The 24,305-nt window shown below is 38.7% G+C and overlaps 2 protein-coding genes across 3 annotated transcripts in view; one reads left to right on the top strand and one right to left on the bottom strand.

The window, feature by feature from the left end:
* Window positions 1–6,715, top strand: part of PLCE1 (phospholipase C epsilon 1) — a 145,576-nt gene extending 138,861 nt beyond the window's left edge. The window contains exon 31 of the mRNA XM_067300059.1: window positions 859–6,715. Coding sequence (XP_067156160.1) covers window positions 859–1,038 — 180 coding nt within the window. The 3' untranslated portion in view covers window positions 1,039–6,715. The remainder of the gene's footprint in view (window positions 1–858) is intronic.
* NOC3L (NOC3 like DNA replication regulator) lies at window positions 1,186–24,305 on the bottom strand. Of its 2 annotated transcripts, XM_067300058.1 has the most exons (21): window positions 24,246–24,304; window positions 22,168–22,375; window positions 21,601–21,727; window positions 19,477–19,634; window positions 19,297–19,356; window positions 18,159–18,289; window positions 17,345–17,506; window positions 16,552–16,645; window positions 16,156–16,331; window positions 15,819–15,947; window positions 15,283–15,414; window positions 14,784–14,864; window positions 13,844–13,944; window positions 13,311–13,383; window positions 13,173–13,236; window positions 13,014–13,085; window positions 11,876–12,057; window positions 11,522–11,650; window positions 10,790–10,887; window positions 9,871–9,955; window positions 1,186–8,220 (listed from the first exon to the last, which is right to left on the bottom strand). In XM_067300058.1, exons 1-21 carry the CDS (start codon window positions 24,252–24,254, stop codon window positions 8,089–8,091), a joined length of 2,403 nt encoding a protein of 800 aa, XP_067156159.1. In that variant the 5' UTR covers window positions 24,255–24,304; the 3' UTR covers window positions 1,186–8,088. The 2 variants fall into 2 exon arrangements, with proteins under 2 accessions (XP_067156159.1, XP_067156158.1); XM_067300057.1 differs by lacking the exon at window positions 15,819–15,947 and having other exon boundaries at window positions 24,246–24,305.

Below are 24,305 nucleotides of genomic sequence, written 5' to 3'. Positions count from 1 at the left end.
GCTGCTGTGCTTTCAGAGCCAAGCTGCCACCTCTCGTACTTGTATGACCAGCTGGTACTAGGGACTCGGTACCTCTGCTTGACATTTTTATCAATATTTATTCAAGCTTAAGATCAGGCGGTAAATAAAATCTTACAGGAGATGCCTCAGCATTTTACAGGATGGGGGGGGGGGGAAGGAGACTACAACAAAAGGCAGAGTCCTATTTATTTTCCCCGCACCTCCATTAGTTTCTTCATTGCAAAACTGCATCAGTTGCATCCAGCAACATGATTTTCTCACAGCCTGCAACTCCCATGACAACCTTTATCTTTTGCTACCAGCTTTCTAATTTTTGAAATCTTCTGGCTGTGGTGCCCTGCTTCCCATCAGAGTAAGACAGGAATATTCAAATGGGCAGAACTTAAAAACTACTGGAATAAGGTCCCCTTTATTCTTATCCACTGAAAAAATTGTTCTGTTGCTTTATCTCAGGCTCAGGAAAATGGAAGGATTGTAATACTTATCCACATGGGGAAGTAACTGCATTCTCCTTTCCAGAAGATGCCATGAATCCATAGCAGCTGTTGCTTTAAAGTAACAGTGTCGTGAGCACAGATTTTATAGAAGTTTATACCAAATTTGCTAAGCATAGTCTTAATCTTTGACAACACATAATTTTCAATTAATTCGTTTATTCAGAACAATCAGAAAAATGTGCTTGGCTATGAAAGCACAGCTGCACTGAATTTGAAAAGTCAGGCCTGCTTAGAAAAATCTTGTTTTCATATTAAATTCCTGTATTTTGCAGCTTTATTAATAGCTTTGCAGTCTATTAAACTAGTCCTGCAATGTTTTTTCTTTTCATTTTTTTAACAGGCAGCACGAGATGACAAAAGAAAAGGCATTTCCTTTGCCAGTGAACTCAAGAAGTTAACCAAGTCAAGTAAGCAGTATCGGGGATTTGTATCACCACCTCTGCAGGTCTTGCCAGACAGTCCACAGAGCAAGGATGAGAGGTCTGCATGCAGTTTGACTTTCAGCGACATCATGGAGTGACATCCACCACTGCCCACAGTACAGTCTGTTCAGGTATGGTACTTGCTTTTGATTCCAACTCTGAGCAGTCATTTAATGCATAATGTACAGTGTGTTTCTTTCAAAGATGTGGTTGGGTAAACCACGGTGAGGTACAAGGGACGGACAGAAAGAGCCATGAAAACTTTTATTAGTGGTGTGCACAGACACAAGTACCTGCATGTACTGGTAGTCAATAAGATCTCAAATTACTTACTATGACATTTACTAAAGTGAATCCAAATGGTATGAAAACTAGAATTTTACTCTGCCTTTCCCCATTTAAAAAACAAAACCAGAATGTTGCAGCCTATTTTATTTTACAGTATGTACTTTAAACAGCTAACTGCTTAGTTAACAACATCCTGTTATTCTTTTGCTGTGAGCCAACATAAATGAAAGCATCCAGTGGAGCTTTTGGTATTGTTACATTACATGCATATAATAAAATCACTGGGATTGATGATCTCTTTTCTAGCTGAAACAAGTTTATGCTTTTAATTTCTCCCTATGTGGAAATTTTGCCACAAATTTTTAAACATTTTTACTATCCTTTCTCTATTTCTTTAGTTTCTTCTATCTTGCTTGACTTTAAATAACAAATGAAATAAATACACAACATAGGACTGTCCCATTTATATAAAGATAATGCATCCAACTTCTTGCCTACTGATTTACACTAACCAGAGATTTACATAATGCTGCCTACTACAGCACTGAGATATCATCTGAGAAGTTACAGCTTGTTATAAATGAATAAGAAATCTTCGGTGGTGTTAATCCCATCTCACATATGATGACTTTTAGGAGGTTACATTTCCTTTCCACATATACTCAATTATCAAAACATTATTTGACATGCATTGTCATACTATTGATAAATTATTATACTGTCAGAATTCAAATAATATCAATATCATTTGCAAAATATTTCAAATATGGACAAATTTGGTATCTTCTTTCTAGGTTACTATAAAAACCCTAAATCATCAAAAAAACTGAATTCAAGGAAAGCAAAGTAAATAATGGAAAGATCCCAGAACATTCCCTCTTCTTCTGCATTTGTTCTTTCATTTTGTTGAGAACTGGAATTTACATCACTGACGCCTTCTGCAGTGCCCTTGGAGAAACCCGCTGTGGTCTGAACTGGTCAGTAATTGTGCGGCCTGTGCTACAGATGCTTAATCCAGACAGTGCTTCTGGATTCACACACTCGCTCTGGGAATGCTAAGTGGGATGGTGTAGATTGGAAAGATGCCTGTCACCTATCGGAAGATTCCCTTCTTCCCATTTATTTTCACATCTGCAGATTCTCAGTAGGCAGATGAAGCAGTTTCCTTGGACTGTATGTTGTAAACAAACATGTCCCCCCCACACCTTTTTGTTTTAAAAAGATAATTTTAACTAGTTGCCTCAAGGGAAACCGAAGGCAGAGAACTAGAACCAGAGTGTTATGTGTATTATATTAAAATAATGCACTTTTACCTAAAGATTCCTGTTAAACACTGTGTTAAGTGATTGTAAAGAGATTTAAATATATTGTAACTTCCTTGGCATATCAGTTTAACTTTGGTGAATATACACAAAATGCTCAAATTATTTATGGTTTATCTACTTTAACAAAATAATGTACAATAATAACTAAATACACCTAACTGGTAGTGATCCTTTGACAAGAAACAATATTTTCTTCTTATAAATTCTAGTTTTCCAGACTTATGTTTAAAGAAAGAATGAATATTTATTATCATGTTCCAAAGTATGTGCCATTGTATAATATATTTATCATATACTACTTTTTAGAAACTGCAGAATTTTCACCTCTCTCTGGATTTAGAGGAAAAAATATTTAAACTTTTCAGGTCGTTTCTTTTCAGCTAAAAAAAGTTAATATCTGAAACTGACCAAACTTAAACAGTGTACTGAAAAATGTAATTAACATTTCAAAATTTCACATTCAAAATACATTTTTCCATAAATCAGAAAATGTCTATAGCTGTTTTTTTACTTGCCTCTTAAACCCAGAGAGTATGAGGAACTCTTACACTATAACTCCTGACATTTTTGTTTACATATAAACACTGTTGTAAAGTTTTGTACGTGTTTGCTGAATTTGTCTTTTGAAGTTTCAATTAGTTATGGCTGTCTTTTTTTCCCCCCTCCGTGGGAGTTATTGTTGTGCTTAGTTACTTAAAACAACCCCTCCCAATTTACAGGGGCACAGGTGAAAAGCCATCCCTCTCCTTTCCCACATGACCTCTGTCTATCTACCTGTGGTGAACACGTTGCTCAGGCCAGGTTTTGTCTCCCAGCAGCCCACCCTGAACAAAGCATTTCAGTCACCTGGTGCAAGTAAATCAAGCAGTCCATGAATGCAGGCGGCGACTCCCCAGCAGCATCAGTGCTCAAGCACAAACAGCTGCTGCTTCTAGGAGAGAAGCTGTATCAGGCAAAGGATAAAACAGCAATGTAACTAAATGTTTACTTTTGCTAGTCAGTGCAAGGAGGACAGGGAAAGGAGTTACAGACAGTAGTCCTGTAACAACCAAATAAATAGAGAAATAATTAGCGAATAAAGAAAAAAAGAAAGCAAAGTCGTTAATTGATTTATAAACAAGCAGGCAGAACCTACATTGTGTCATCAGAAGCTATGAAGTCTAAGTATATGCTAAGGAAAATTCCTACAAAACAATCATTACCAAAGCAAAAAGTGCCCCCTTGAGGTCACTTCAGCTTTCAGGAAAAATAACCAGACTAAAAAAAAAATCAAATCTCCTTGTGGCATATCCTGGAGGCCATGCACTTCCCACTGCTAATCTTCAGTACTGATGTAGCAAAACAGCATTTTGCAATTCAACAGTCATTTTCCCACTCAAAAAAACCCCCAGCCACCTTGCAGCTCAGCCGCTTCAGTCATAGTACTGTTCTGGCAAGCGTGTAAGAAGTTAGATATTCGGATTTTTCCTTGTCTGAAGTTATTAGTTTAGATTTCCATTGCAAATGATTATGGCTAACGTTTTCAAAAGTGACTCATCCAAGACTCTATACAGTGCTGCATTTAAATGGATTTAGGTACATTATTTGTTTGGCTACTATATAAAAAGCCTGAGTCACACCAGTCTGTACACTTAGAAATCCAGAAATGAAAACAAAATTAATCTATCTATCTGAAGGTAAACGAGTGACTCTTAAAAATGCTACCCAAAAGCTTCAAAATCTGTTGTTACCTCTGTGTGCGTGTGTGTTTACTGGCCAAGTGAACAGAAATAAGCTGTTCATACAATGGCCAGGCTTGTCTTGACAAATTTTAACTGCAGCGTACCCAGCCTCTCTAAAAATGAGCTATGTGCCCTTCCCTGCCATGGCACATGCATAATGCAAGACTGATACTGAATAAAATGTTAAAAGTGACAAATTATGCATAGCTTTATATGCACAGTTTGCTTTGGGAAATATTTACATTGACCTACTGCACAATTCAGCTAATGCAATTTTTTTTTTCCATGCTCTAAAGAATTTTTCCTTTCAGTGTTTTTAACATTCTAGAAACAGCATTTACTTTCCTGTACAGTTTGCCTGTACCTATTTAGCAACTTTTTTTTTTTTAATATTCAGCAGCACTGAAAATAAAATTTTTAACATCACCTTCAGTATCCTAGAAGTCTGGGAGACGCTGGCTAATTCATTAGGGAGCCAACCAAGCAAGTTTTCATACACGTCATCATCCACTAATGGTTTTCTTTCACACTGTGTTTTTAAAAAAAAAAAAAAAAAAAAAAAAAAAAAAAAAAACTTGGGAAAGTAAGGGACAGCTGTAGCCCTGTTACAATGTGTAAAGCAGCTCTAATACTAGCCTGAAGTCTGGCAGCAGTTTAAAAAACAATAGTTTGTACTATTTCTGCTAACACAATAATTTTCTAGTTGTGGGAACAGTTTATGAATAGAGATACCTGCCTCATCCGTCAAGGTCTAAGCTGCTTTTGTTGCTGTTCATCACAGTGAAAGGAAACTATGTGGCTTTATAGGCATTTAGAGGTTTGTGAGGCTAATTATACTGTTCAAGTATTTTCATTAATGTACATATATCAGTTAATCAGTTTTAGAAAGCTTCTAGGTATTGGTAAACATCAGAGTAAATTCTTTTTGTTGGTGCAATGTGGTTCATTTTTGGTGAAGACAGAAAGGATTACAGTATCCTTCCATTTGCATTGGTTCCAAATATCCTAAAAATGAAAATAAAACACTAATTAAAGCATTAAACAGAGGGTTTTTGTTAACTTTCATGAAAGCCCAGTTAAATAGATTTCATGTGCTGAGTTATTATTCTAATAGGAAAGTTTATCCTGCTTATCCACAGATTTTCTTGCTGCAGGAAATCTGTCCACAGATTCCTAGGACAAGACTGACAAAGTAACTTTTGTCCCTTTCTATGCTTTTGGCTGGGCATAGACATCAATTATGAAAAAAATACATTCATTTTTCACATTACAAACTATTTACAGGAAGCAGCTTCCAGGATAAAGTTTGAAAGAAAGGAATGTAAATAATCAACACCTTCCAGAAGCGCGCAGTCTCTGAGTGGTAGCAGGCCTCACTGAACAGTTTGCATGGGGAAATCTCGCACCCCGTTGCCTGTGGGCCATACAGAAGTATTTTATTCTGCACTACTTTCAAACCACTGTTACTTTTCTACCAATGTCTTGTATTTCTCTGCGTAGCATGTGCTGCTTGCAGTGCTGTGACTGTATGGGACAAAACTCGGGCAGCTGTGGATCCTGGCCCCATTGCAGCACTATTCTGTTTTCAGGAATTGAGGACGCCAGGAGGTCATCAGTAGAGTCCGAAGGGTTATCTGTCTGTTTTTTTAACTGTTAAATCTGGGCTCAGTATGATACAAAAATACTGTCTCATTTTTTATTTTTAAAGTGTAGTCACTTTTTTATCTTTAGTACTATGAATATTGCTAGATGAAGTATCTCAATAGCCATGTTTTGAAAGCAGTCTGCCTCTAGAGATCACGTTTTAAAGAATTAAAGACTTTAACGTGGATGTATCTAACTACCTTAAAAACACATCCTCTTTTATTTATCGTTTGCCTTTACAAAATAAGAACTTGCTGGCAGATTTACATTGCAGTAAAAGGTTGAGTCTGCAGCTTCTGAAACCGAACTGTTCATTCTGCTCTAGCTCTCAAAATGCTACTAAGCTTCAGCTAACACTGTTTCTTCATCACCTGCCGTTACTAGTCCACTATAAAATTCAGTTTACTTTTAGGGTAGCCCACTCAATGTAACGATGGTGAAGTTTTTTCTGACTGTGATAAATATTTTGTAACTGCAATAGTGCTAGACATTTGGCAGAATTAGCAAAATAAACACAAAAATAAATAGCAGTAAATAGATTTCTCTCCCATACACATATAGGATATTTCAGAATGACTTATTAGTTGTACAGTCATCTTCCTCTGCCTCTTAAAGCATGTCAAAGTATTCTGACAATGCAACATCACTATGTGCCAGTCTTCACATTGTTTTGAAATTATGTAAAATGTACAATTTTAAAAGTGACCTTCCACCTGGAATATTTTCTCTCTGCTGACTTGAAGAATAAACTTGTATTTGTATATGTTGTAAAAAAAATAAATGGTTTAAGATGTGGACTCTGTTTCTGCTTTCCTGAACTGACAAAGTACTGCTAAATGACCACCTTGGAGTTTTTCAGAGTTTAAATCATATCCGTCTTTGCAATCACTTAAAAACTAGAATAGTCAGAATTAGTCAAAAGCTATGGGAATGCAGACCTAACCAGTCAGAAACATGTGGAAGATGCTATTTATTCATGTATTACCCAGTAGTATTATGCAGGTTATTTTTTAATCCACATAGTAAAATATGTATTTTCTAATCCATTAATGGACAGATGCCTATTCCAAAAATGTTTGTGAATTTATGTTTAACTACTCAGGATTAGGTGAACCAGTCTTAGTGATACTAAAAACACTTATTAAAAACAAAGTAAATTATTGCTAAAAGTATCTAAGAACCTTAAATCAGGATAAAGGACTAACTTTTCTAGATAAAAAATAAATATTTTCTAATTATTGTAAGGCTGTCAGTCCCTTGAACAAATGCTTTGCACAACTCACAACATGCATCATTACCACATCACACACTAAACATTAAAAAACATCCCCTATACAATGGAAAACATATAAAGCTAATTCTCATTTTGAAGTTATTATTTCATATATTTTACTTACTGTTTGCAAAGCCAACATGAAACTGAGCACAGATTCTGAGGCCACCAGACTGACTAGCATTTGGGGAATGGGGATAAAATTGTATTGCCAAGATTAAAAGGTTTAAAATCCTTACCTTGAGTTTGTCCGGTATTCTTGACAGGGATGGCTTACTGAAGGCATTCAATAGACTTGTAGAAAATTCAATTATCGAGTTATTTCAGAACTGGAATTTAGTAATCTCAATTTGCTAATAAATACCAAAGAGATTTCATTGGGAAAAAAAAAACATTAAAGTAAAATCATTTCAAGACAAGAGAAATGGTTAGGAGACATAAGAAGAAAAACAGAAAAAAATATGATGTGTACTGCAAATCTCCAGGTATTTTAGCATCAAAGAACTCAATACTACGTAAAAATTTCAAAGAATATATTCATTTATCAACACAACTGTGATTTTTTTCAGAAACACGTGTATATTCTATTAGAAAAATAAGAAAGTTTGTAAACGAAAGTATTATACTATAATACGTGGTTGCAAACAATTTTTAAATGACCTGTTTTCATATCTTTTTAAGTTACTGATGTGACTGTTCATTGTGGTTCCCAAGTCCGGAGAACACAGGCGAGGTGGTGAAATGGAGAGGTGTTTTAACTGTGTGAAACCTGCTGCTATTTTTTTTTAATGCTTTTCTATCTTCAAGCAAAATCCTACTTGAATTCTTTTAATGAGTGAAAATTTCTTTCAGCTACTCTTTCTCCATAATTAAGTCAACTGAATGTGATAGAAATATTTATGAGAGGGATGATTCCTTTAAGTGTTTAGCAAAATCCAAGGGTTTGTGAATAGCAGTCTCACTGATGTGTTGTTGAAGCCGTTCATGTAGCTCTTCATTTAGAAATGAATCCGTTTGTGAGAATGTATCCTGAAAATTACAGAAGAGTAGCTGTATTAGCAAGCAAGACATGTATGTGTTTTCAATGAGCATCTCAAAGTAGCAGTCCTGTTTCTCTCCCATGCCCTTCATCATCTGCTAGAGCAGATCTATGGAACTGGCAGCCCACTGAGATCAGGCCTAAGAGTAAGTTTCATTTGGATAGCAACAAATCGATGTGTCCAACAGTCCTTCAGAAGCTCTTGGTTTTTGTAAAGATTTTCTGTTTTGTTTTAAACTGTTCTCTGTATTACACACAGCCACAGCCCCCAGCTCTGAAGGAGCTTACACATTTCTTCCTGTTCAACACACCTTACAAAAACTAACTAAGCAGCTGTGAGCAAAAGGCTAGTGAAAACATCAATGCTGGGAGTAGAAGGTGTTTGCGCAGGGAGCCCTCCACTCTTACCTGGTACTCAGGCAAGGAAGGTCACGCACATGATTTACACCTCCCTGTTCAAGTCTTAGCACGCACAAGGGCAAGTGCTTCATGCAAGCTCACTCAGAAAGAATGAGCTCCTCTCCTTTAGTGGTGCACAGGGAAAGCAAATTCCCATTCAGAGCTTCTGTCAATGTGGGACAGATATACAGCAACACCTGGATACTGCCAAAGTTTGTTAAAAGAGCCGAACAGCCAGACAGCAAGCAGGGCCCCAGGGTAAATTTCCTAGGTATGGCCATTACAACCACCTAAAGTCACTGCTTTCTCTCCTATCTTCCTCTTTCTTTGTTTCCAGTATCTTAAAGAGCTTATGCATTTCCTTGTTCAAGCCGTAGAGAGTCTCTCCCATCTGCTGTTCCCAGCCTCATTCTGTCAGAACTGCTAATGTGACACCCTGGCAGGACAGACATGTCTAGAAGTTGTTACAAAAGGACAGAATTATTCGGTACAAATACATTTTCAGAAGCTGCTTCGCTATAATGGAAAAACTCTGTGCTCTCAAGGCCTTAACTGACATTAGTGAGTTATGAATTGGAAGCATTACTGAGGTTAATAGGTTACAATGTTTTCATTAGGAAGAAAGAGAATTAATTATCACTTTTTGAAGGGCACAGCACTCCCTGGACCTTTAATGGGGGTTGGCATCTGGAACACATCCAATGCTGAAGATGTGAAAACTGTTCACCTCCTTCTCCTCTTTCCACATTAGCTCTTTGTTCCCTTCAAATTTACACTTTAAAGCTATAAACTGACACTAATGGGGATCAGTGTCCTTCCACATACTGAACCAAAGGCTCTGGGAATTTAGCTGTCTTGCCAACTCCCAACACTGGGAAAAGAGAGCTGGCTTTTTATTATTGCTTTATAAACAAACATTAGTTCATCATTACAGAAAAGAGACAAGAAATCTGCACTGAGCCACTGGAGAGTCCAAAAGATGAGAAAAATACTAGACACCACATTCATCTTGCTACATTAACTGGTGCTATGGGAGATGGAACTATCCATATAGCTTTTCTTCCTTCTTTTAGAGTCAGTGCTATCTTAGGCCAGCAGAAAATACTTAACTGAGAAGGTACAAAATTCAGAAAGCCAAACTAAGTGTGCTCATGCCCAGGCACTGCACAGTGAGCCAGCAGATGATACAGACTGTATTGGTACACAATAACATGTTAAAAAAGGACAAGGAGAGACAGTACCTTTCTTCTGGGTGTTACTGATGCAACAGGAGGATTAAAAGTCATTCCTTTCATGCTGTATGTCTCAAAAAGTTCTGTAGCAGGTCTATAATATAACCACAGTTTTCTCAGTGAAAGAAACACGGTATGAGATATATTTCCAAAATGAGAATATACACTTTAATATTACCACCAATCAAAAGCAACCCTCTTTCCCCCATTTACCCTGATCCCCCAGAGTGATGAATATAAACTGGAAAAGACTGGAAACTAGCCGCTGGGAAACAAGACAAGTAAAAGCAAGTAAAATGTATCTGGTTAATACTCAGCAGGAGCACAGAGGAAGAAATGGGAGACAAGAGAAAAGTTACTAAACAGAACATGACATCAGGTTCAGGAAATCCCCTGGACTGAAACCAGTCAGAGGCTAGGACACTGCTCACAGGAACTGTCTTACATGCTTGCCCTGTTTTTGCTCTTGCCTAGGCATCTGCTTACAGCCACTACTGACGACAGGATACTGAGTTAGACAGATCCCTGATCTGAATTGGGATGGCTGTTCTCATGTTTTAACACACTCTGGACTTTCTGCTGCATCTTGGTTTCCAGTGTACACAGGACAGCCACAGTTCAACAATCTTGATCCATATTCAGATCAGGGCTGCTACTGGGGAAGTCCAGCTATTTTGCTCCCGTGGGAAGAAAGCACACTGCACACTGAGATTTTTACCCTTGTCAAAGCCTGGCAACAAGCCTCACAAGAAGAAAAAAAAAAAGCCAATTTTCTGTACTGGCAGAAGAACAGAGAAAGTGAGTTTCAAAAGAACAGAATCTTTTAAGTTTATAGATAACTATTTTTAGGGATTCCTTTAATACAGTGTAAACAACTGCTACTTTGCCAGAGCACTGTTTTTAAAATGAAAACTCTTTGATAGCTCACCTTCGGCTCAAGTCAGGTGAGAGAGCTCCTGAGCCTTCAGCTGGCGCTCCAACAATAAGGTGAGCTGCAAATTTCTGCACTATTGGATGATAGTGCCTCTGAAAGAAAGGAAGGAGAAAGTCAGTTGAGTGAGGGATAAGTGGTGATATATTTTTCCATGGATTCTCCAATTTATTTCCACTCCAGTAAGATGGAAGGTTCTGCATTTGTTTTAGATAAAGAAGCTGAGCACACAAAAATCAGTCAGTTTCTAAGGTTAAATGAACAAGAACACCCAGTCGTACAGCTATTCACTAGTAGCTGGCATGCTGTGAGCGTAACTCTGCAGTTAATCTGATGCCTTCTGCCAGAAGGCAAGAGAAAGGGTGGAGGAAGTCCCCCCCAAACCCCAGACCCTCGCTGGAATCAGGGTATAAGTTGTTCCCAGAGAAGGGTTGGACTGCCTGGGAACTCAACAGATGAAAAAGCCTCCAAATGAGTCTGTTAGGCAGCCTGCAGGGAGACCCGGGTGGTAGTATCACTACTGGGGATGTGTAACATCCTCTTTTGAGCTCCCTCACTTCCCTACACCATTGTGCTGCTGTTCCTCTTTGTTGGAATATGCAGCAGGCTCCTGTGGGTTAGAACTGATGCATAAGCCTGGAGATCTCGGTTCTCTATTTGTGTAACCATATAAAACACTTAGCAGATGTTTACTACTGACCTTCCCAAATCACTCAGCTAGTCACCAACCTGCAGTAAATGAAGCTCCCACAAAGCTGTGTTCTGAGCGTTGCAGTGCTCTGGTTCATCTAGTTCTGGGAGATAAACTCCACTGCCTTGAGATTCATTGTCTAGTAGGAGGTCCATCTTTGGGAATGTCTGCAACGGAAACAGGGACTGAGTTACTTTTGTTGCACATCCAATTATAAAACAGTTAACTTAAATCCAGGATTCATTCCATTTTATTCAGTCTCAGCAGCATTTAAGAAGATTCTTAGTCGTTCCTGTTTAAGATGCTTCAAAATACTTTGCAAAAAATTAATTTGGCAAAAAATTCAGTCACCTTTAACCAGTAAGCTAAAAATTCCAGCAAGTAGAACTTACGTGCATTAACACCCTGTTTGTTGCCAAGATCCCAATGCTGGAGTTTGGAAGTACATGGAGACCAAGTGTAGAAAGTCGCTTTATGAAAGCAAGAGCTCGTTGCTGGGAAACCTGCTTTCTCCGCTTGGCAAGCATGACATCCAGGCACTGGAGCACAATCCCTATATCATCGTTGGTACCACCTCAAAAACAGGTATTTAATACAAAGAATAAATAAAATACTCTGCAGTTCATGTTGACTGCACACTGGAACCTGAGAAATAGTATGAAAGTGTAAGATGTTAAACACAGCACTAATGTGATACAGGTAGAAACACCCAACCTTTTTTGGTAAAACTAGTCCAGCTTTGAGCAGAAACAATGTATCTTTCCTTCTGAGTTCCTTTCTAAGAAAATATTTATTACATCAAAAATGTCTAAAAATTAGAGATAGTGTTTTAACCCTAAGTACACCCACTGTTCCATCTTTTATAAATTGTTATATTGTGCACAGATCTACTTTAGCCTACCCAGAACTGTAGAATGTTTTTTCTCCTTCTTCCCTCCTTTTTCAATATAAATTTATGATACCCATTCAAATTATGTGAATTTTAAATTTTATAAGTATCTTTTTCATAAACTATTAAGCCTCAGAATTATTACTGGAAAATTTGATTAGAAAAATTGAAAAAACAGAACTACAAAAATTAAAAATTTTAAATGTTAATTTTAGAAAACAATCTAAATTAGACATTAAAAAACTAAAATAGAAAAATTAGAGATTTTTCTCCATTAGAGAAAGAATCAGAAAAAAATGATTTAAATTGACAATGAAAGAACCAATTATTAAGAAGTCAAAAAAATTAATCTGAAGAGAGGATAAGTGCTTTTCCAAGATCACATGCCAGGAGTTCCTTACAGAAATGACATGATTAGAAACTGTTACCACATCCTGCAGTAATAGTTTTAGTATCTGTATTGCAGTAGTGCAATGTGCATCTTGAGAAAAAAGCAGATTAAAACAGATAGCTACCCTTTTCAAAACTCAAATATAAAAGGCATCTTAACACGTCTGCAGTTTATTAACACTGTATTAATGCTAAAAGCAGAATAGACATTATCATCTAGTTAAACACTGAAAATAAAAATCTGAAGTTACCTGCATGTAGGCTGAACAGAGTCTTATAAAGATGTGTGTAGAACTTCATCGGATCAATATTAAGAACATCACCTATTAACATAATCCCAAATAAACAGGTTAACTCCATTAATTTATCAGACAATATTAAACAAAAATTTGTTTCTAAAGAGCTCTTACCCTGACCAGAAAGTATGTGGAAAGCACTGAGAATGCAATGAAGAGTCTCCCGATAGGTTAAACCCTGAGAATACAAAACTGATAAGCATTCAGAAGAACTTCATTTTAAGAAAACTAAGAAAAGTAAGTTCAACTTACCCCCGATGCAATGAGAGAATGAAGAACAATCAACAGGTCATCAAAAAATTCCACATTTATGAGATGGGCAAACCTTGAAGCAGAGGGATTTTTATTTTTAGCTATAAGCATTATCTACAAACTCAGTTCAAAATATTTTGACTTGCCAAAGTCCAAACCTTAAAAGCGGAGCTAAATCAAATGCTGAACATCTGCATCTTCCCATAGTTACACAATTCAGCCTCCAACTGCTTATCACAGCTTCCCTATAGCACTAGAGACATGCTCAGTTTCTCTACTAAGCTATCAAACTTAAAAAATGCAATTGCATCACACCTGCTGGGTTTGCATCACAACAATTCTATCCTGGCAATTTCACTTCACATTGAAATGCTTTTAGAAGTAGGGAAATACTTCCGCATAGAAATAGAGGAATTTCACCAAATTCATCAGAGACAGTCTTCTGTCATTGCTTATAAAAGATACAACCAAAAAACCTTTAGCACTGTATGTCTTCTCTAATACACACAAAAGAACATGGACTCAATTCTTACTTTGCAAGGCCTTCCAGCACGGCTGGCAAAAGCGGAGACTTCTGAGCTTTCTTCAAGATTCTAAAGTATGTTAAAAATACAATATTCAAAGTCTCGGTGTGCTGAAGAAAAGAAAGGAAAAGAAAATACGTAAGCATGGAAAACAGACATTTCTAGTTCACTTAAACACAATTAAAAATATTCCTAGTACTACTGTACTATCACATTAAACTACAGTGATACAGTTTTGAGGGCCAGCACCAGTGATTCCTGGGCAGCACACTTATTGGTGGGGCAAGAGACATGAGAGAGGAGCCTCAGGAAAGGGAGCAGCACAGCATCTTCCGTCCCTCCATGCTTCAGGGTGCCTTTCCAGGGGGCTGGCAGAGCTGCGCAGTACAGGAGAACAGACAGCAAAAGCCACAGCACTGGCCCTGCTGCCGTGCCTCCTTGCAGTCCAAGCCTGCACTCAGGCCTCCGAAATCCGGTCTGCCACCGCCATCTCTGCTCTTCCAGTGCTGAAGAGCCCAAGCCCTGTCATCCTGCCCCCTGCTCTGTGCCCCCACGCTGTCTGAGCTAATCAGCCCCTCTTCCCCTCAGTTCAAGGTAGCCACACTCCTCCCCTGCCTAAAGGCCCCTTTGAGAAACTGGTAACAGCTATTACAAAGTACCATATGTAGCAAGGAACAGGACACCTGGAGGGCATGTGCCTGGGGATTCAAATACCTTTTTGTGCAGAGAACAGAAGGAAATAGGCATGGCTAAGTTGAGTTTTCTGGATACAATGTGAGGGTTCTGTTTACTAAAATCTATCCCTCCGGCACAAGTAAAATGTAAGCTGCTATGGTTAACCAGAGGCATGGAATGCTGCTAACTGGGGGTGGAGGGGAGATGCTTGGTAACAAAAAGGCTAGAAACTGCTGCCTTGTAAAAATAGGAAAATAAATTCTAAATTACTTACCAGCTTCAGTTTTTTTTCTTTACTTTCTGAAGCTTCTGCTTCCAAGAGTTCTCGTTCCAGCTTCTCTTCTGCTTTCTTCCACTGAAAACATACAATTGATTTTAAGACAACAGCCATTCCAGGAAATTAAATGTTTTCAGCCAGCCTGGGTATCCAGGTTCCAAACACAACTAGAAAACAAATCTTCCATCTTAGTGAGTTGCTTAAAGTTTGCGATGCTGCAGGATAACCAGCTTCTTAGATATGCCCCTTCCCAGCAGCCAACAAAACCAACCAATTGAAAGCATTATCAACACCAGAAAGACAGCACAAGGATGAGAACAAAATTAGGAAGATCACTTAAATTCCCTTCAGAACCTCATGAATGCTCTGAGTACAGTGCAAACACTGATTACTGATGCTGAGAGCTAACAATGGCAACAAAGGAAGTGCAGTCACTGCTAGAACACTTTGCTACCTAAACTCATTAAAATAGAGCAAGAGAAAGCACGAGTCATACCTTTCTTTGCATTCTTGAAAGATTTTTTCTTTTCTCTTTGTAAGTCATGAACTTTTTCTTTGGTGCAATGTCTTCAGAGTCTTTTTTTAATTCTACTTCCTTAATTCTTAAGTGAAGAAATACTTTTAAGACCTATAGTAAAATAAAATAAAGAAAAGATGAGCCACAACAGAGGAATGGAGAGTCTAAGAACTCCTGGATTCCATTCTAATTTCCTTCATGTTCCTTTCCATCGCCATTGCTCATCTCTGCTCCCAGTCCCTTTCCGAGCACTGTCCATTTCTATCCCTTCCTCCATTTCTCTGTCTCACTTCAGGTCTCCCATGTCTGCGTCTCGATGCGCTCTCCTCTTCCCAGTCTCTGTCTCCAGCCCCATACTCTCCTTTTAACCCTCTGGCTCAGCCTACTTCTAATCTTGTCTGTTCTGTCAGAGCGATGAAATGCTGCGTGTCTATAGATAGCACCTGCATTAACTTTCAGATTTTTTTTAACCAACCACAGAAAAAAACTGTGAAGTACAACAGAAAGACTCTTACCTCAGGTCTGACATCATAATTTCTACCCTTCACAAGACCAGAAATGACCTTAACTACACCGAGTGAAGCAAAGCCCAGCTTGTCTTGTTTAAAGAGCTTTTTTACTGCCTCAAAGCACAGTTCAGAAATCTGAAATGGGAATCGAAACAAATTCTTCTGTAAAGTCAAGTCCATGACAATAGCTAATGACCATATTGACAGTATTTACTAAGTGGACAAAGCCTGTGAAATAGTGAAAAGATATGGCTACATGATTAGGATACTGTGGGATAAAGTTCTGAAATAAATTATTTTCAGGAAGAACAAGAACTCTTTTCCTGATCAGAAAATCGCTTACCATTTTTGATGTATCATTCATGAGCGGAACAATCAGAACAATGATGTTATTGTGGAAGTTAAAGTGGGGTAAGGCCACAAGCAGCTCACACAGACACTTCACTGCAATCTCTGCTAGACCTTTATATGCTTTTAATGAGATGACATTACTTTTCTTCAGCTTCCTTTGTTTCCAATCTGCACAAAATAACATTCTTAGTTATTACTGTGCAAAATGTAGGAGAGCTTCTACACATTTATATTTTTAGTTTTTGCAGTTTGCTACATACTTATATGAAACAGTACTAGTATGAAAGACAAGGCTCAGGTAGCAACATTCATTCAGTCACAGCAGGCAAACTGTGATGTTGCAAACAATTTTGCTTTTGCTGCAAAAAATGGAAAGTGTTGACTTTACCTTTAATTGTCTGTTCCAGATTTTCCAAGTAAAACTTGTACTGGCTCACAAGGCCTTCTTCAAATTCTCTTAATTTCTGAGTTTCTTTTTTAACCTGTAAACATAATACAAATGAAATTTTATTTGGAGATCTAAATACTGAAATTAACCAGTATTGCAAAAAAAAAAAAAAAAAGTTTTTAAATTAATATCAGATATCTGAGATGTTTTTTCTTCTAATCAGGCATTCCTAGAAATGTATTATTAAAATAACACTTATTTACATGTTCTGTGCTTAGAGGGCCTTTCCAAATTAGGCCTATTTCATTAAAAGGGACTGAACTGAAATTTGGCACAAGATGTTATTTTAAAGTCATAAAAAGCTCCAAAAAACAAGTTATCCTACGTTTGTTCAGCATATTATTGAACTCATACACAGAAATCTGTGGCAGTTAGGTGACAATGCTGCATAATTTGCTTTCTTTACAGCTTCCTCAATCTGAAACAAAACACTGTCTTATTCCAAGGTTTACGGTGAAAGTCACCCAGGTTTGGGATACTACTTTTGTATACTACTATTTCCCTCTGTCACCACCAGCACGTCACCTGCTTATTGAAGGAACTATATAAGAATCAAAGGCTCAAAACAAAAACCTCTGCCCCCCAAAGTGTCAGAGTTTCAAAATTTCCACAAGTACTTTCACCCTTTGTTCCAAACTGTAAATATTTATTAAAAAAAATCAGTATTAGTTTTTGGCATAATTTAAAACAATTTGAACTACTAATGACACTATAAAGAAACTTGGAATTTTACCTTGGTAGCCTTTTCTGCTTCAGTCAGAGGCCGAATTTTGTAAGAAGGAGCAATATCTTTGAATATCTCCATCAAAGAAACCATGACCAACTTCCGAACAATCACAGCCACATTAGGATCCTGCTCCATCAGCATGGCACGCAATTCTTTCAACTTTTTAATCTGGTTGAGAAAAGAAGCAGTCAAGGTCAGCTGAAGATCACCTTCCAAACCAATTTACAAGCATAATGCACACTACAGCAAAAGTTAGCCACAAGAAACATGCCTCATACTATAATAGGAAAGCGAATAACTCAGCATTTACTCAGACTCTACTTAGCACTGCATAATGAGTCAAGAAACATTAGATAATCCAACAAAATTAATAAATATTTTGGGAATGTTCAAACTACCATGCCATTACAAACTTACACAGAATAATAGAAAAATAATAGCATATCCCAAAATATTATGTTTCAGTTACCTTGAAATCGGAGCTTAAATAAGGGTCATACCCAGGAACAAAGTAGCTTGAACAGCAGGTACTGACAATATTATTCCTAACATCATTTGTATTCACAGAGAGACCAACTACTTCTGAACAGAGCAGATACAGTTGCCTGGATCTTCACTGGATTCAAAACCACTGTACCAACCTCTGGCAAAAGCAACAGTTTCACTGCTTGGAATCCCCTGGGAGGGGGTGCAAGACTGATCTTTTTTGCTTGTTCCAGTGACATATTTTGCTGCTTTTGCTATTATTTGGTCACTTCATTTATTGATTTACTGCACAATACAAGCACACATAAATGCACATCAAATAAACACTACCCACATTGTTTTCTGGGTCAGAGAGAATGGCAGATGCTAAAGCAGCAATATGAATCTTCCTTTCTTGCAGCTTTCTTCTCCTTTGAGCAGCCATCTCCTCAGGAGTGAGAACAAGCAGGGGTTCTTCATTGGAGTCTAGCACAAAGCGTAAGGGTTACAGAGGAGGGTCACTGGGGAAAGCACTTAACAAATACCATATTGCAAACTACAGTTCTAGATACTACATTTCAAAAGGGTACTGTGATAACCCCACACAGCAATACCACATGCAGTTCCATAGTAAAAGCAGCTTAAGGAGAATTACCTTGCTAGAGCTTCTATTAAGCCAGGGCTTAATTTTCTCCTGCACCCCAAAATCTTATTCTTGCAAAAAGAAATGGACCAAATCTATTTTGAATCTGAAAATGGTTTTCCCTAGGTACAGTGGTAATGTATTAACATTATATATCAACATACTATCCCAGTGGTGCCAAGAGACAGCAGTGCCTTGCAACTTGCAGCATATTTTTCACCATCCACTTCTTGTTTTAAAAATACAAGTCATTTATTTGCCTTTTCTGAGGATTAACTTGCCTCGAGTATGCCCTTCTGACCTATAAGTGGCAGAGTTAGAACTACGACTGTTACTTGAATATGACTCTCACTAGATAGCAAACCAAAAATTGAAGTCTACATTTCCTAGTGTTCTGATATTTGATGTTAAAAACATCAAAGGCAGTATATACTCAAAAACCTCCGTAAGCCTGTGTCCTGAACTGCATTTCAAAACTCTCTCAGAATAACAAATCTAAAACCACACCATACTTTCCTTAACTAAGACTGAGATTTCCCTTCTCAATAGCAAAGATGACACAACTGATGTAAAGTTGAAGAAAACATCAATTCCAGACAAAAATCAAAGTAATCTCAAAGAGAGAGTGATTCTGAAACCAGCTGTGAAAATTCTGTTCCCTGGAATTCTAACAGTAAGAAGGAAAGATCTGACTCACTGTTATACTCTGGGAGTAACACAACAAACTGAACATATTCAAAACCACCCTAAACAAAATGCACTTCCATTACAAATTTCCTTAAAGAACAGCAATGTACTCTTCAGTTACGTCAGTGATTTGGAAAAAAGAATAAACAGGATGTTTTATTACCCTCTGCTACCTCCATTTCTTCTGTATCCTCCTCCTCTTCATCCTGTGCAACATTTAGAACTGCAAAGATAGAGTTTCTAGTGTCAAGCATGTAATAAATGCTTTGGAATTTTAAAAGAATACATAATATACATCTTGGATGACCTTGTTACTACACTGATTCCAGGATCTGTGTCTTACCTGGCTTTTCCATGGTTTGAGGAATAATGCCACCTTTGTCTTTGATGGGGAGCAGATGGATGAGTTCTTTTTCTGGCTCAGTCTGCATGCGTCTAGGCATCTTCTCATATCTGTCAATCACGCTTTCATGTTTTCGTTTCTTGATGTGAACGGGTTCACTGAACAATATAAGGCAAACTAAATCAATTAACCATCTAATTAGACATGAACCATATATGACAGTATATTACCTGGATTACGTGTTCACAATTAGAAAAACAAATGATGGTTGATCTTATTACGTGGAATATTTCAGTGCGTTGACCATGACAGAACCAGTCACCACTCTCTCAATCAGTGTTTATGTGGATCCACATAGAATCTTTGATATCAGGACAAAAAACTGCTTCCTATCTCCTTTTTAAAGGAAACATAAATGTGATATGAGCAAAGAAAAATGAGAATTTAGTTAATCTAGCAGGTCATACAAGTTATTTGGTGAATTTTGAAATGATTGTACATGAATGTAAACATGCAAGCAAAATGCTTACATCGATTTAATTAAATGAATTTATAGAAAAATCTAAGTAAAAGGTGTAACCACTTGCAGTACAGGCACATCTCTGAAGCGTGTTATCTGTTTTCCTTATCAATAACCCAAAAGCCAGGGATGAAGAATCATGCTGTGGAAGTGAGCCATGTGATCACATGCTCTTCCCTTCCCCTGTCCTATAACAGGAACATCTGCTTTTGATCTTGTAAGATGCAGAGTTTCAGCTAGGCACATTTGAAGAACTCTGGAAGCCCTGGGCTGAGCGACTGCTTGGCTTCAGAAAGGAAAATCACACGTATGTGAATTAACTTCATACCACAGTGAGTCTACAGAGCACGCATGACACAGTTGCCCTGCACAGCGCATCAGCTTTGCTGTTCCTGTGCAGATCAAACATTCATACGTGCCCAAACGCTACGCAATGAGCACAGGACCTCTGCACATCTGTGACTGATCAACTGAGCATGCAAAAAATACACCTGCTGCGAAAACACAGGAAATTCTGTGCTATAAAGGACACCTGGAAACTGTAGTGCTGGCTGGTTTTGAGATGGCACTGCTTCCACTAACGTAGCAGCAAGGGATTAAGGGGCCATTCAAAGTAAGGCAACAGTGAGCAGATCAGATGAATCCAGGTAAGGGCCAGCACCCTTATAGAACATTATTTCAGGCCCAAATATTAGAATTTTTGAAAAAGAGTAAGTAAAATAGAAAGAGGCAAAATGGCAACCATAAAGATGTCAGCACAGCCTTATTAATTTCCTTAGAAACTAGTCTACATTATTAATAACTACAATCAGCATTAACAAATTAATTTGCCACAGATTGGCAAAAGAAAGCTAGAAGATACACTCCCTCTTTTTTCATAAAAACGGTGAACAATCAATTTTACTCGTTTCAATGTTCCGTCTGGAAAAACTGTTTCATAACTAAGGAAAACGGAAATTTACAGAGAAAATTCAAAGCACCTTATAGAGGCTAGGTATCCAGGGTCTCTTCCCACTCATCAAAAAGGCAAGTTAGCAATTTTAAACAGTCATCTAACTAGACTACTTTGTAGAAGTATATTTTTAAAGACTTCTAATTGTACCACTTTTAGCACCATCCTTTGCTGATTTTCACTGTGAATTCTTCCTAACACTTTGTACCAGAAAACTGGAAAGGAATTTTTTCTATGTGTGTTGTGTTGTATGTTTTAACAGACATGACCTCCAGAGCATTTTTTTCAATTTGCAAAGCAGTATGTAACATAGAGTGGCTGAAAGCCCAGGGAAGGACCTGAATACTCTGAAAAATAAACACTCTATATAGAATAAAGCATTTTTCTGAGTTTGAGGAATGCTACTTCTCTCACAGTTAGGGACCTCACAGGAGTGAACACTGTGCAGAAAGAGTATCCTGAAGGTCGGAGAGGGCAGGTGAATGTACTGATAGACATTAATACAGACTACCCTGACACACTAAGAAAAGGCTAAACCGGAACTCCAAAGAAACAATTGACTGAAAGTGACCTCCTGATAAATGCATTATGTTACATATTAACCGCACAAAGCTAAATTACTGTGAAAAGTAGACATCACAACAATACTCACTTAGAAGAAAGATCTCTGGTTAAAAATGATGCTTTTTGAGCCAGATCTTCCATTAATTTCAAGTCATCCTCATCCATCATATCCAGTGGAAGAGCATCTTCCTCCTCTTCTTCCTCTCGTTTTTCAGCTTTTAGAAGACAACGTATACAGATTAATATCCCATACATATATTTAAACTTGAAAACCTACCCTGCCTACATCTGTCAGGTCATTTTAGACCTCACTTCAACCTTGAGCTCATCAATCTTCACATACATTGGGCCAAAAAAATTTATCCCAGAAAACTGCACCTTTATTGAAACATACAATGCTGATTATAGCAAACAGGGTTTTACCACCTCCATCTGTCAGATCTTGTTGCCAGAACGGCTACAGTTTGTGTTTTTCGTAACTTTGTTTCTTTAACCAAAAGAGCAATTATTTGTGAACCCTAAATTAAACTTTTTTGAAACAACTTTACAACATAAAGTAGCAGGATATTAGTAACCCTCGTACCTTTGCCTTCCCCTACAAAAAAAAAGTCTGAGAGGTTGATAAATTCACTGCTCATAACAAGCAAACACTTACCAACTTGTTTTTTCTTGTATTCCTCCAGTGGAACAGGTTTTCTACAGACAGCATCTCTGACAGCCTGCCTTAGCTTCTTTTGTTCTTTTCGATACTTCTTAGCAGCACTCTGCTGCTTATATTGTTTATTCTTTAGTTTGTTGTCGAGTTTTATTTTACTAGTTCTCAATAACTTACGAAAGCTTGGAACTCGTTTTGTGTTTTTTCTCTAGGAAACAAATAGAAAACTATAAGTAACTGACCTGTTTGTAGCCCCTGTAAAATTTAATTTCACTTTTTCAAATCTCACTAAGCACATTATTTCCATCAGTGCTGAACAACTTGTTTCTTCCAGTGGTATCATCAGCTCTGGATCTACCCAGCTATGTTATGAGAAGATAGAATGTGAAGAATGTTTTACAGAAAACATCCTTTAACAATTCTTTTATTAAGCATAATACTCATCCACTTTTAGACACAGAAAAAATACAGCTATTCAAAGTGTGTCAAATAGCCAGGATACAGTTCTTTGGCCCGCACACTCCCAAGCACTCCGTCTCCTTTCTTCATGTCCGTTTTCTTCCCCAGCACACAGTGAGGTTAGGAACTCTGGTACAAGGCTACAGCCTCAGGCAGATGTCCTGATGCAGCACACTTTACAGTGCTGAGCTGTGGCTCTCTCCTGTCCCAGACTCTCCACAACAGGTCTGACACATGGGAGAGCCCAGGCCGCTCTCAGCAAGGCTCAGAACTGCGTGACGCAGAAGTCGTGAAGGGACTACGGGTGCCCAGGCTCATGCAGCCACAGCGGTCAGGAGAAGGAGGGTAAGGGGAAATCCCAGATGCAGAGATCAGTACAGGCGCATTGGACCAAAAAATGCAAAACGCTCCACAGAGCGTTCAGGATCCTGGAAATGGACACGGTTTACATGATGAGGGGCATGGGAAGGTAGAGACTGGGGGAAAAAAACTGGCCATGATTTTAGCATATTGGTGAGGGAAGACGTGTTTCCTCAGTAAGGAAATAAGTGACCAGACCAGCATGGAGCTCTCAGGTCTGGAATTTCTGTCAGTTCACCTTAGTTTCCCCTTTTAGATCTGGCTGTTGGGAAAGAACTGAAGAGACAGAATCAATCCACAGATTACCCTAGATATCATCAGTCTACACCAGGCCTGAATGAAGTCGTGAGCCATTATTTTTATTGCGATCTCCTTCTTGTGAAGAACTCGGATAAAATGTTCACCTTAAGACCCAGTTATCCCAGATACCAGTGATGACAGCATTGACTTGCTTTTAAGGTTTTTGTGAAGGCTGATGATATGAAAACTCCAAAAGGGTCACCTCTTGATTCTAAAAGACCTCTGAAAATACTGCTGGTCAAATCCTCAACCTCTTCACAAGGGCCTTACAAAGGTGACCCTTGTCTCTACACCATCCACATCAGACCATAAGCTAGAACAGCTTTAGTTAGCAATACCACCTAAAAGTCCCTTCCAATTCTGCTTTCCCTCTCCAGATACCACGTCAGAACTCAAATAAGTTTGAGCAAGAAACACTGCAGATTATCCTGCTCTCTGTTGACACTCCTACACTATACTCCTCATTATAACGAGCGAACTGATTGACATCTGCCACATGAGATTCATTTTTTTCCTATTTTATTTCTGACAAATTCACTTTTCGGTGGTGAGACACAAACCTTTACTGTAAAGAGCAAATGTGCAGCAGAACGTCAGAGCTGCTGCCTGCCCTCAGTACTCACGCCGTATTTTACCACCTGCGCTGCAGCACTAAGAGCCTTCTCGTGTCTTACAGCCTACAGCCACGCCGCACCCGCTTTGCCCGGCGGGATGCGGAGCCAGTGCAGGAGCGCAGACCCTCTGCGGGGAGCCCGCAGCCCGCCCGGGCTCCGCCAGCGCCGCCCCGTCGGCAGCCCGGCCGCGGCCATGCCCGCCCAGGCCGGGCGCGTCCCGCAGCCGCACACGGAGCCGCGGGGAGCCCGGACACCGCCGCGCCGTCCCGTCCCGCCCAGCCCAACCGCGGCGCGGGTGGCCCCGGAGCGCCCCCAGTCCCGGCAGCCACCCCCACAGGCTCCTACCGGCTTCATGGCGGCGGCGCGCAACGGCCCCGAGCGCGTGCGGCGTCCAGCCCGGCCAAC

Source organism: Apteryx mantelli, chromosome 7 (genome assembly GCF_036417845.1).
Source record: "Apteryx mantelli isolate bAptMan1 chromosome 7, bAptMan1.hap1, whole genome shotgun sequence".
NCBI lineage: Eukaryota > Metazoa > Chordata > Aves > Apterygiformes > Apterygidae > Apteryx > Apteryx mantelli.
Note: the sequence above shows the minus strand (reverse complement) of the source record. Positions and strands in the feature narration are given on the sequence as shown.

Bases quoted from the DNA above. Each gene is read 5' to 3' on its own strand.
- NOC3L (XM_067300058.1), bottom strand. The intron at 19,635-21,600 runs GTGAGTATTGTT...TATATTGTTCAG, and splicing joins ACCAGAGATCTTTCTTCTAA to TGAACCCGTTCACATCAAGA. The intron at 17,507-18,158 runs GTGGGTAGTGTT...TTTCTCAACCAG, and splicing joins TCTCTGACCCAGAAAACAAT to ATTAAAAAGTTGAAAGAATT.